At 26.7% G+C, this 12883-nt stretch overlaps 8 protein-coding genes across 8 annotated transcripts; 5 read left to right on the forward strand and 3 right to left on the reverse strand.

The window, feature by feature from the left end:
• Positions 1–203: 203 nt before the first annotated feature.
• Positions 204–899, forward strand: ENU1_203720 (hypothetical protein; the record flags this gene model as incomplete). The annotated part of the gene is made up of 1 exon (XM_008862186.1): positions 204–899. The coding sequence occupies one exon, from the start codon at positions 204–206 to the stop codon at positions 897–899; it is 696 nt and encodes a 231-aa protein (XP_008860408.1).
• A 49-nt stretch (positions 900–948) lies between these two features.
• On the forward strand, positions 949–2178 carry ENU1_203730 (hypothetical protein; the record flags this gene model as incomplete). Its single annotated transcript, XM_008862187.1, has 2 exons — positions 949–1290; positions 1345–2178. The coding sequence occupies 2 exons, from the start codon at positions 949–951 to the stop codon at positions 2176–2178; spliced, it is 1176 nt and encodes a 391-aa protein (XP_008860409.1).
• A 164-nt stretch (positions 2179–2342) lies between these two features.
• Positions 2343–2681, forward strand: ENU1_203740 (60S acidic ribosomal protein P1, putative; the record flags this gene model as incomplete). Its single annotated transcript, XM_008862188.1, has 1 exon — positions 2343–2681. The coding sequence occupies one exon, from the start codon at positions 2343–2345 to the stop codon at positions 2679–2681; it is 339 nt and encodes a 112-aa protein (XP_008860410.1).
• A 130-nt stretch (positions 2682–2811) lies between these two features.
• On the forward strand, positions 2812–3972 carry ENU1_203750 (protein kinase, putative; the record flags this gene model as incomplete). The annotated part of the gene is made up of 1 exon (XM_008862189.1): positions 2812–3972. One exon carries the CDS (start codon positions 2812–2814, stop codon positions 3970–3972), a length of 1161 nt encoding a protein of 386 aa, XP_008860411.1.
• Positions 3973–4026: 54 nt separating this feature from the next.
• Positions 4027–4907, reverse strand: ENU1_203760 (hypothetical protein; the record flags this gene model as incomplete). The annotated part of the gene is made up of 2 exons (XM_008862190.1): positions 4027–4055; positions 4115–4907. The coding sequence occupies 2 exons, from the start codon at positions 4905–4907 to the stop codon at positions 4027–4029; spliced, it is 822 nt and encodes a 273-aa protein (XP_008860412.1).
• Positions 4908–5036: 129 nt separating this feature from the next.
• Positions 5037–5591, forward strand: ENU1_203770 (zinc knuckle domain containing protein; the record flags this gene model as incomplete). The annotated part of the gene is made up of 1 exon (XM_008862191.1): positions 5037–5591. The coding sequence occupies one exon, from the start codon at positions 5037–5039 to the stop codon at positions 5589–5591; it is 555 nt and encodes a 184-aa protein (XP_008860413.1).
• Positions 5592–5648: 57 nt separating this feature from the next.
• ENU1_203780 (hypothetical protein) lies at positions 5649–9080 on the reverse strand (the record flags this gene model as incomplete). The annotated part of the gene is made up of 1 exon (XM_008862192.1): positions 5649–9080. One exon carries the CDS (start codon positions 9078–9080, stop codon positions 5649–5651), a length of 3432 nt encoding a protein of 1143 aa, XP_008860414.1.
• A 628-nt stretch (positions 9081–9708) lies between these two features.
• Positions 9709–12393, reverse strand: ENU1_203790 (myotubularin, putative; the record flags this gene model as incomplete). Its single annotated transcript, XM_008862193.1, has 1 exon — positions 9709–12393. The coding sequence occupies one exon, from the start codon at positions 12391–12393 to the stop codon at positions 9709–9711; it is 2685 nt and encodes an 894-aa protein (XP_008860415.1).
• Between the last annotated feature and the right edge of the window lie 490 nt (positions 12394–12883).

Raw genomic sequence — 12883 nt, forward strand, 5'->3', positions numbered from 1 at the left:
GGGTAAGAACCCATTGTGGTTGGGACATTAAATATTTATTTGATTAGATTGTAGTTTTCATTATATAGTTCAACTTAAACTTATTTTAGACTTTTAAAGTTTCACGTTTCTTTTTGAGTTTTCTTTCTATTTTCTAGTTTTTTTTTATTTTTCTTATATTCTATTTTTACTAATGTGGATATTAATCTCACATGAAAAGCAAAATGGAACATCACTCTCATTGTCATGAAGAAAAAATTAAATTACCACCTTACCAACTTACCAATGAAGAAAAAAAAGTTGCTGAACTATTAGCAGATAATATCTCTGAAGAAAAATTATTGGAAGCTATTCATTTAATTTCTATGAAAAATGATTATATTGTTTATTTATTTGAAATTCATTTTATTGACCATGTTATTAAAATGTATACAAAGGAAATTCTGCCTAAAATAAAACCATCTCAATTATTGATTAAAATTATAGAACTATTTGATATTATTTCTGAAACAACCTTCAGAAATTTATTACTTTCTATAAACATTTTATCACTCCTTATTCCTGTTGGTTTTTGTAATGAAGTGCCAATGACAACAACTCATTCTGTTCTTCGTATTTATGATAATCTAATTTATGATGAAGAGTCTGCTTTATTTTCTATGTCAAATCAAATATTTCCATTATTGATGATTTGGAGTGAATTTGGTGATTCTTCAGTTCAATTATTATCATTAGAAATTTTGATTAAACTTTGTCATGTTAAAAGTATTCTTATATTTATTTCAAATTCTCCAGAAAAAGTTGATTCGTTTGTGACTCAATTTAAGAAATTACATGAACGACCAATATTAACGAAAAAAATAGATGAGTTATTCAATATTGTTTCATCCATTCCATCAATACGATCTCGATTAAATTAATTTATTAATTTTTTTATAATAAAAAAGTTTTTTTAAACTTTTAATTATTATGTCTCAGACGTCTAAATTAGAAAGTGTTCAGTTTTTTGCTGTTATTGATGATAGATTAGGGAATAGATCTGAACATCAAGATGAGAGACTATTGTTTTATTTAACAAGAATTGAATATAATCAATTAGTTATTACTATAAATCATATTATTTCTTATATACTACTTGTTAATAAATTTTGTGGTAATATTCAAATATTAAAAACAAAGAATTATGTTACATTTATTTATTCTCCAATACCACATTATTATTTTCTTTTAAGAATTTTAAGAGAAAAAGAAAATACGAATTATTATTATTATTATTCTAAATATCTCAAAATACTTGTTGATACATTTCTTGTTTGTTTTTCTTTACGTTATAAAAATGAAATATCTATTCAATAACATTTTAAGGTTCTTAATGGAAATGAACTTAACAAATCAGTTACATATGAATTATTAGAAATGTATTTTAATAATATATTTACTACATTTACTTTTAATAAAATATTTGAAAATTTATATCAACTTAGAAATGGAATTATTCCTTCTTCTTCTTTTATTTATTTAAAAAGTAAAATGAATTTACTTCGTTCAAAATATCCAACATTTAAAACATGTTTTATAACTAGAAACAATTCAATTCTTTTTAATGAATTAGACCAGTCACAAATACTACCATTTTATCATCTTATTAATGTTCATGCACCTTTAAAAAGTTCTTTACCTTCAATGAAACTTAATAAATGGTTATATTCAAATCATTTAATTCCAATTTATCCATTAATAAATAATATTATTTGGTATATTGATATTTTTATTAATGTCAAATTAACAATAAAAACTGTTTTTGTTGTAATTTGTACTTCAAACAAAAGTCTCCCACATAGTTTTTATAAAGATTTTGATATTCAAAATATTCAAAATTCTTTTAGTGAATCAAAGAGTTGTATTTCAGTGAATTCATTATTAAAGTCATGTCTCTATTTACACTATGATGGTGTGTTTTTAACAACAAATATTCCTCATAAAAAGAATGAATCTCCATTTTATTTTGTTTTAAGACACATAGAATTACTTCGTAAAAATACTATTCATTCTTTATGGCTCATAGATAAAAATTCAGTTATTATTTTAAAAAAAGAATTAAATAAATTCCTTCTTACAAAATTCTTTGTATTACCAGAAAGAACAATGAACTGGATAAATAATGCATTTGAAGATTTATCAATCTATTCGTTTGTATAATTCACTTTTAATTCTTTCATTTCTTTATTTTAATTCTTTTTTAATTAAATAAAAATTCTTTTTTCTCAAATACCTTTTTTATAATAAATTTACTATAATTTATAGTTATTAACTAAACCTACTTTTCAAAACTTGAACTCTTTTACTATTCACTTTCAACCAAAATGGAAGCTGCTCATCAACATCAAGAACTTGCCGTTGCCCTTGCTGCTCTTCTTATCCATGAAGCTGGTAAAGAAATTACTGCTGAACATATTAATACTGTTCTTCACCATTCTAATATTAAGGTTGAAGGTTTCTGGCCAATTATCATGGCTAAGGCCCTTGCTAATGCCAATATTGAAGATTTAATTATGGACGCAGGATCTGCTCCAGTTGCTGCAGCCCCAGCTGCTGGTGCTGCTCCAGCTGCACAAAATGAAGCTACAGAAGAAAAGAAAGAAGATAAAAAAGAAGAAGAAGAAGCCGAAGAAGACTTCGGAGGATTTGGAGATCTCTTCTAATCGACTCTTAAGGTGTTGAATATTTTATTTTGAAAATTTTTTTAATAATGTTTTTATCATAAAGAAAAAGGGTTTTAAAAGAAAGAATGAAATTAGAATTATATGAAAAGAACTAACTCTTCTCAGTTGTATGCCATTTACTAAAAAGAACCCCAAAAAAGTGGGATTAGCTAAAATTGCACCTAAACCAATCAGTAAACCTAAAGAAGAGTCTGATTCATCTTCAGATGGCTATGAAAACTCTGATGGAGAATATGTTGAAAAACCAAAATATTATAGACTTGGTGGATATCATCCTGTAGTTATTGGAGAAGAATATAATGGTTATATCATTCAAAAGAAACTTGGATTTGGACATTTTTCAACAGTATGGTTAGTAGAACATAAGGAAAATAAAGTTCAAGGAGCATTAAAAATAGTTAAAAGTGCAAAAACATACACAGAAACTGCATTAGATGAAATTAAAATAATGAAGAAAATAAATGAATGTGATCCAGAAAGAAAAGAAAATGTAATACATATTTTAGAAGATTTTAAGCATAATGGACCAAATGGACAACATATTTGTATGGTAATGGAATTAGGAGGATCAAATTTATTAGACTTAATAAAATATTATGACTATAAAGGTATTCCAATTAATGATTGTAAAGAAATTGCAAAACAAATATTAAAAGCATTAGATTTTATTCATACAAAATGTGGAATTATTCATACTGATTTAAAACCTGAAAATGTACTTCTTTCATTTACAATTCCAAAAAATGGAAAAGAACCAATTCCTAAAATTATTGAAAGTAAACTTGCTGATTTTGGTAATGCAAATTGGATTAACAAACGATTTACTGATGATATTCAAACATTAGAATATAGAAGTCCAGAAGTTATTTTAGGACTTCATTGGGGATGTCCAGTTGATATATGGTCACATGGATGTATGATTTTTGAAATGTTAACAGGAGACTATTTATTTAAACCGAAACAAGGAAAAACATTTACTTTAGAAGAAGACCATTTAGCCCAATTTATTGAATTACTTGGTTATTTCAATAAAAAATACTTAAATATAGCTCCAAATACTCCAAAATATTTTACAAGAAATTATGAATTAAAACATATTCCTAATAATGAATTACATTTATGGAAAACTAAAGAAGTTCTTATTGAAAAATATAAATTTTTACCTGAAGTTGCTGAGCCTATTGCATCATTGATTGAAGGAATGCTTATTTATGATGAAAATAAACGATTTACTGCAAAGATGTGTTTAGAACATCCATGGTTTAAATGAACAAATTTAATTAATTAAGAATTAAATTAAAAGAAATTGAGAGAAAATAAATGATTAGTTAGTGATTGTTATTTGTGAACTATCTACACATAAGATTATTATTAATAAATTCCTTTATATTTCTAAAATAAAAATAACAAACATTTCATATAGATTCTTGAACTCATTAATACTGTAATTCGTGTCTCTATTTGAGTTAATACTGCATTGATTCTATCAATTCTTTTTTGAATTTTTATAATTCTATTTAAATCTTCAATATATGATGGTGGGGAGAGAATACGTTCCATTTCTTTAAGTTTATCGTATAATACTTTTAATTGATTATCTAATAATCCTTGAATTTGAATTAGTTCATTTACTTCTGTTTCTGTTTCTTTTAGTTGAGGGACAAATGTTGTTGAAAATGCTTTTTGGAAATAATTAATCACTTTTTGATTTGCTTGATCTTCAACCTCTGTAATCATAACATTTTGATTTTGTTCTTCTGTTATTTGTTGGGGTTGTTGTTCTTCAGTTGTTTCTTCTTTTTGGTTTGGTTTATTTTCTTCAGTTTCAATAGCAATTCTTGGTGACTTCTTAGGTTCAATATTAAATTCTGTTTTTAATTCATCTTCTTCAGCAGGAGAATGTTCATTAATATCATCTTTTTTATTATCTTTATCTGATGTATCACTAGATATTGTTGGAATTGCTACGGGAGGTATAGAGGATGGCTGTAGTTGGAAGGATACTGGTGGTGGTATAGAATCATTTGTATTACTTGAGTTAGCAAAGGGGTCAAATGACTGAATATTAGGTTGTGATGGAACAGGAATAGCAAACGGATCAACACTATTTGAAGAAGCACCAAATGGGTCGACGGTTGAATTACTTGAACCAAAAGGGTCAACACTTTCATCACCTCCATAGATAAAACTAGATAAACCAGCCATTCAGTAGTTATAAATAAATTATTTAGTTTTCAGTTTTTATTAATTTCATAATTTAATTAACTATTATTAATTGTTTTATTTTCTATATAAAAAAATAACTTCTTTTTCATTTGTTATTCCCTTTCTTTTATGAACAGTATTGGTTCTTCAATAGAAGTAGAAACTCTAGAGGTTTGCCCACAATTTAAATCTGTAGAATTGATAAATCAGTTAGAGGGTAATGGTTTTATTCATATAGAAACCAAAGAAAAAGAGTCACCAAACCATTTCATTGAAGATAATAACTACGATAAGACAAAGTCACAAAGTAAAGAAGCAGATATAATAAAAAGAGAAGAGTGGTTGTACTACAGAGGTATCTACCAAAAAAGATTGAAAGATAGAGAGTTATTTAAAAGACGATGTAAACGATGTGGTGAATTTGGGCATTTACCAAAAGAATGTAAGAATGAACCAAAATTTAAAGAAGATATTATAAAAGAAATTGAAACAACACGAGGAAAACAAACATTTAGAATTAATTGTCACAGTAAGAAAACAATAAACCAACAAAAATATGAACACCATAGAAAATTACCAATTCAAAAATTTCAAAAATTAAAAGTACCAATAAATTGTAGATATTATTGCGATTATTGTAGAGAATATGGTCATAAAACATTTGACTGTCCACATAAATATTAATTGAAATAACTAACCATTAAATCAAAGAAAAGAAAAATAAGAGAAATTCAATTCAAATTATTTCTTTGTTTTCTTGAACAGAGAAAATCTTGATTTTTTATCTACTTCTTTGGGGGTTCCATCAGTTGGCTTTCCAGAAACAGTTTGTCTTGTATTAGAATCTTTCTTTTCTTTATCACTTTCTTTCTTATCGCTGAAACTTAATGTACTCTTTCTTGAGAATAAACCTTTATGAGTTTTTATAGGAGTTGATGGTTCATTTTCAATATCTATAGAAGATTTTGATAATGATGGTTCTATTGTTTTAATAGGAGTAGAGGTTGGTGGTAATTGAGCAAGTTGAATTGTGGTTGATAGAGTTTTAACTGAATGTTGAGAGGAATGAGTTTTATCAAAAGGAATTATATTAGAGAATTTATCAATAGAATTAAATCCAAGATCTTTAATAGCAATGATTTGGTTCTTATCAAAAAGACAATCAAGGAATGGAAGAGTATCTGTTTTGAGATTTAGTAATTCATCGAAAGATTCTTTTCTCATTAATAGTGGAGTTAAAAGTTTTGTAGTTCTTCTTGAATGTGATAAAATAGCTTCTCTAACAATGTTAGATAAACAAGAAAAGTTTATTAATTGTTTTTTTTCTAATGTAAAAAGAGGAATAGTTGATTCTATTACATATAAATCACTATTTGTTGGTGTGATTGAAATTTGAAGATTTGTTGATTCAGTATCAAGTGGAGTATTCCATCTTATTTGAATTTGAGATGTATTTGGATAAGAAGATTTAGAAAGAACATCATTTCCGAAATAAATAATATATTGGTCATCAATGTATTTTAATTCTTGTTCTCCTGTTTGTTTTTCAAAGACATTTCCAAGACCATTTATGAAAGTAATAAATTCATGAGAATAATTATTAGAATTTATTATATCAACATATACATTATTTTTAGTTGAGACAGAATCTATTTTTTTAGTAATAGCGAAAACTTCATCTGTGGGTAATAATGTTTGATATTTATTTTCAAATGAAGTAATTCCAAGTGTTTTTAATAATATACGACATAATCCTGATTGACTTAAAATATTTTGATTATTGAGAGATTTTTCTGTAATAGTTGACGGTATTGTTAATCGAGAATCATTATCTTTTCGACTTTCAACATCTTTCTTTAATTCAGTTAATAATGGCTCTATATTTTCTGAGCAAGTTTTATTCCAAGACGCTTGTTCAATTGAAGGAATAATTGGTTCATAGGGTGAAGGAGTAGAATTATCTAATAACAATGTCCATTCTTTTGTTTCTAAGAGCATATTTAATAAGTAGCATTGTTTTCCATAGTAATTTCTACAAATAAGAAGTAAAGATTTTGTTTCAGAAGTTCTCATCCAAGGAAGTTCGATAAAAGAAAGAATAGAATCATTTTTGTAGTACAAATGAATATATTCATCAAAATGATTAATTCCTTTATTTGTAAATATTTGTTTCATTTGTAACTCATCTATAGTTGTTTTTAATGGAACAAAAGGTAGTACATATTGTTGGAAGCAGTTTAATAACCTTACGTCAAAGATAGTATTTCCATCTTCTGTTCTATTTGGTGGGATTGATTGACACCAACGACTAAACATTATATTACAACGACTAAACATACTTGATGGTATAACCTCAAAGCAAATACAATATAATTTAGCAAATGTTCCAACGAGTTGGTGAAGATTTTTCCAAGATGTTCCTGATGTATTGCTTTCAATAAATGTTAATAAAAATTCGAATAAAGGAATTAAGTCATTTGCTTGGTTTTCTATGAGTGAAGAATATTCAATAATAATTTCAATAAAATCAATGACATCCATTGATGATGTATTCAATAATATTTTTAACTGTTCATTGCTTTTTATAAAGAATGAAATTGTCTTATTTATCACTTCTTCAATAGAACTCTCATTTGCTGCATCAATAATGAATTTACCAATTACTTTAATATTTTCTAATAAATTTTCTCCTTTAGTTATCTCTTTTTCAAAAGCAGATAATGCAATAGAAAACAATTCCTTTTTAATCCCACCATAAGTAATTGAATTTTCATTTTCTTGGAATTTATTTATTGTTGGAATAACTACATCAGAACGTTCTTTTCCAATTGACAATTGAAGTTCTGCTATTAGTCTAATAGCACTTAATTTAAATATATGATTTGATTGTGAAATAATTTTAGATGTTGCTGATACTATTGCTGGTAATAATAATGCCATTGGTTGATTCTTTTCATTAAAGACTCCTAATAATAATTGGATTGTATATTCAACTACAACAAGTGCTGGACTCAATAAACAAGTCTCAATAATTTTTAATATCTTACAGTAATGTTGAGTATGGTAAACAGTAATAGATGACATTTTTTTAAACATTAAAATAGTAGATTTTATAGCAATAGTAATTCCATCAGAATAATTGTTATGGTTCATATAACGAATAGGATGATATAAAGCATCAACAAAAATATTAAACATATCATTTCCATTAGGAAGTGGAGTTGTACTAGTAAATCCAATTAATTCCATTATCATATCATTAAGTCCTTGTTGGACTATAGCAAATACTTTATTATCAGAAATTGATGATGGATTACCACAACAATGAAGAATTCTTAACCAAAATTTAAGACCATAATCTTCTTTACAATCAGTTTCTGTTGTTGTGTCATTTAATTTAAATACTATATGAATACTTCCATCACTTAATGGATTAAAAAGCCATTTTAATAAAGAACTTTCAATTGAACAACAATACCTACACCAATTTGTTGCTACTTCTGAAATTCTTATCCATTTTTTATGAAATAATGAAAATACTCCCCAAATTAAATTATCAGATGGTAGTAATTGTAACCAAAATTGATATAAGAGTGATATAGATTCATCAATTACTTTGGTCATAGGAAGTGTTGTTGTTAAATTATCAATTGGACCACACATATCATCAATAGAAGCAATTAAAACACAAACAATTCTTCTTAATGTTCCAGTATTATTTAGTTTATACGATAATTGTTTTAATAAGTTAACTGCTTTTAAACATAATTCAGCATAATTAACCATAGTTTGTGGTTGAATATGTTCTTCTCTTTGACTGAATAATAATGATATTTGACCAACAACAACATCACAATACCCGACAAGATTATCACTAATTGGTTTTGGAGTTCCAACTTCTTCCAAAAACCAACTTTCATATATTGAAAGACAATTTGAAATAGTATCAATTTCTGAGAGAGGTAATGAAAATCCTTTTCCAATAGTTTCCATTAACCATTTACAATGATCATCAGTGATAAGAAATTTTCCAATTTCACCTATTCTTTGTGTAACATTTAATGTAATTAATCTAATAACTTCTTTTTGAATGTCAAGCGCTAAAAAATTTAATAAATCAGTGTTAAGTGGTTGTTCTAATAAATTAGTAGTTCTTGTTGTTAGAGAAAGCATTTCACAATGACTATTAAAAGTTCTTTTACTTATTTTTAAGTTGGTATTGTTATTTTTACTTTTTTTTAATCTTTTTGATTTGCAAAAAGGTTATATAAAACATGTTTATATTTAAAAATAAATGACACAAAAAGGTTTCATTTAATAACTCCTTCCAAGAATATTCATTGATAGATTCTTTAACAAAAATATAATCTATTTGAATGAACGTTTATTATGAAAGAGCGTTTAAAGGTTCAATTAATGATTAAATTCAAATAATTATTATTTAATGTTACTAAGACATGACACAATTTAAAAGTAGCTTTTTAGTATTTATTTTAAAATGAGGATGTTTTATAAATAAGAATAAACTAATATATTCTTTTGTTGTAGTTAAAAAGTAAAATTCTTGAATGTTATTAATACTCATTTTAATTTATTTATTATGAATATTATGATGATTATTTATATAAAAAATTAATATTGAATTGAATAAATAATAAAGAAAATTAAAGACATTCAATCAAAGCAACAGAAGAAAAGAAATTAAGCATAAAGTTAAAATTAAAAAATTTAGAACAAATAGATGACTGTTTCAATAGAAAATTAAAAAAAAAGTAAATAAATGTAGATTTATTCAATTAATTCAAATATTTAATACCACAGGCTTGTCATATCTTAAATAATATTCTTTCCATAATTTAAATTGTAATGGATTTAAAGAAACTTTTATATCATCTGCCACAGCTTTAAAAGATGTATTAGTAAATTTAATTCTATGAGAATAAACGTAAGGAACCATTGAAAGAAGATTCGAGATATTACAAGAACAAGTGTTTGGATATTCTAAATAATTTGCAAATTGACAATTATACAAACTATCTAATAAAAAGATTAATAAATCTCCGTTATATTCAAAAGCGTCTGGTTGTTGTCTTCTAATAATTTCAACACATTCAATCCATTGCCCATAAATAGGAGATGATTCATTATCATTTTGTTCTTGTTTCTGGAAGTCTTTTGGTTTAACATCTCTAAATAAACTTTGAATTATTGGAGTAACATCAATATCATATCTACATCCTAGTCCACTTCTTTGTTTAAATCTATGACCAAAAGTAATCCATTCTTTCTCAATAAGAGTTAACAATCCTTCGACTGTTCGATAGTAAGGGTCAAGGATAATCATTGCAAGAGAAGTTAATTGACTTGTTCTATCCCATCCATCAGAACAATGAACTAATACAGAATTCCCTTCTTTAATTTTATTTACAATTGATACTGCACCAACAAGAATAGAATGTAAGAATTGATACCATTTACATCCTTCTATTACATTCTTATATTCATACGAATTATGTGGCATCATAAGAATTGCTTTTAGCATTTTGTAATATGCATTTCTTACTTCATGAATATTCTCAATAGAAAGATATTGAAATTCACAAAATGGATAATATGTGTTAGACTCAACTCCCCCTCCTTGCAATCTATTTGCTTGTGCATTTAATGGAGGTCGGGCATCAAATATTGATAATATTTCTCCTCCTTTTGTTAGTGTTACTAATGTCTTTAACAATAACTCATCAGCCTCACATCGAGCTCTTCCTAATGCTCCAGGTAATGGTTGCGCTGATCTTGATATTGTTTGGTTTCCAGCTCCTCTCCAACAAATGGCAGGTATTCTTCCTTTGGACCTAAATGTAAGAATAGAAGAAATGTCAACACCATCAGGAACAGCAACCATAGGTGGGTATGTAACACTTATATGTCCATCTCTGTTGTCTATAACTTTAAACCCATTAGATGAAGTAATTCCTAAACGAGAGAATTCTTTAGTAAATGATAATGCTCTCCATTCACTTTCAGTTGAAGTTGTTCCACTTGACCTGAAAGCATATGTTTCTGAAACGCTCCTTGGGAATAACAATCTGTTATCTTCAGAATAATAAATTTTTAATAATTTTCTGATTTTATTAGAATCTCCAGTAATTATAACACGTTGTAAATCTTTAGCAACTAATAATAAAGCATCTCGTTTATCATCAATAATAAATACTTGTGCTATAGCAACTGATGCATGTGGAACACTAACTACTGATGAAGAAACTAAAATAGTTCTATACTTCGTTACTAAAAGATTTCCTTGAGAATATACAACAGACTCAAATGGATCAAGTACTTCAAGTGCTCTACAAAAAGAAGTTCCAGGTGCTTCTTCTGATTTTACAAATATAATTTTTTTAGCATTTCCAACAACACTTTGTGCATCAGCAAAATTAGTAATGCCATTTTCATCAATAGTAAATATATAAGTATTAGCGGCTTGGAACTTTTGTGCAACACTTGTAACTAATGTCAGATTACTTGTTGCAACTGTAAAACTCATTCTACTTGCATAAGCCCAACAATCATCTTCTGTTGGGGCTTGTCTATAAAACTCAACAGTTCTAAGACATTTATGTGGTTTGTCATCATAGTCTCCAACAACTATAACATGACAACCTGGTTTTTTATTGACCTCAACTACTATTACACCTTCTTTAGCCCATTGTCCAACAATACCTTCAAACCTAATTGCTTTATATCCTTTCTTTAAAACTAAGTCATATTCCTTCCAAACTTCAGAATCAACCCCAATAGACTCTAATAAAAATTTAACCAATTCTTCATAGTTCCATGTAGACTCCACAATTGTCTCAAATGGTGGAATATTTTGAAATTCTACAATACATAACACATCACTTGAAATAAACGGTGGTTGCAATGGAATTATATCCTCTTCTCCAATAATAACATTAATATCTTTTAAAGTAAAATCACTCTTTAATCCCCAAATTAGGGTATTCTTTCTCAATGGAATTCTTTTTCTTCTTCCTTCATTTAAATATAATATATGGTGACCTTTTAATCCTAAACTATGTTCAATACTCCTAATCACTTCTGAAACAGTAGTTGTTGGACTTACAATAACAGATGCATATTTTGATTGATATTGAACAACAATCTCTCTACAATCACATGTAATATGAACCACAGCTCCACCCCTTCCAAATATTTCAATAGTATCAAATTTTTCTGTGGTTAATGGTTGTGAACTTCCATCGGATTGAACTGAAAACACCTCATGTGTTAGTCCTTCTAATAAAAAATGGAATGAATTACTTGATATAATTGAATCAACAGACTCTCCATTAACAGCACTTATAATTGAAATTGACACTGGTGGAGGTTCTCTCACTTTTTCTTTTTTTGTTATGCTTTTAATTGGTTTTGTTGTAGGAGGTGGTGTAGATAATGGATCGACAACTCGAACCCGACTGATACTCATTACCAATACTTTTTTAGTTCTTCTCTACAAAAAATGAAAAATTAAAAACAAAATATTAATTAAAGAGAAAAACAAAAATTAAAATAAGACATTCTATTTATAAATATTAAAGATTTAATCCTATTTTAAAATTCTCCTATTTAAAGAACAGGTTAATAACTCTTCAATTCGTATGTTACAAATTAATTGATTTGGTGATAAATTTATAATATATTTTTTGAATTATCGAATTAAAAAATTCCATGAAAAAAGAAACTAAGTATTACTCTAATAAATAAATCTTATTATGCTTGTCTTAGTACTATGCATATAATTAACTTTTGCACAATGTTATAAAGATGGAACAGTCACAATAAAAAATAAAGATTCGTGTAAAACACCAAGTCAAGGTATTGGAGATGTAGCTCTTGAACAAAATGGTGTTGAAAATTATAATGGATTTAGTTGGACACGAATTCTATTGAAAACAGGTTCAAAAACACCAATACTC

Source organism: Entamoeba nuttalli, assembly GCF_000257125.1.
Source record: "Entamoeba nuttalli P19 unplaced genomic scaffold asmbl_9669, whole genome shotgun sequence".
NCBI lineage: Eukaryota > Evosea > Mastigamoebida > Endamoebidae > Entamoeba > Entamoeba nuttalli.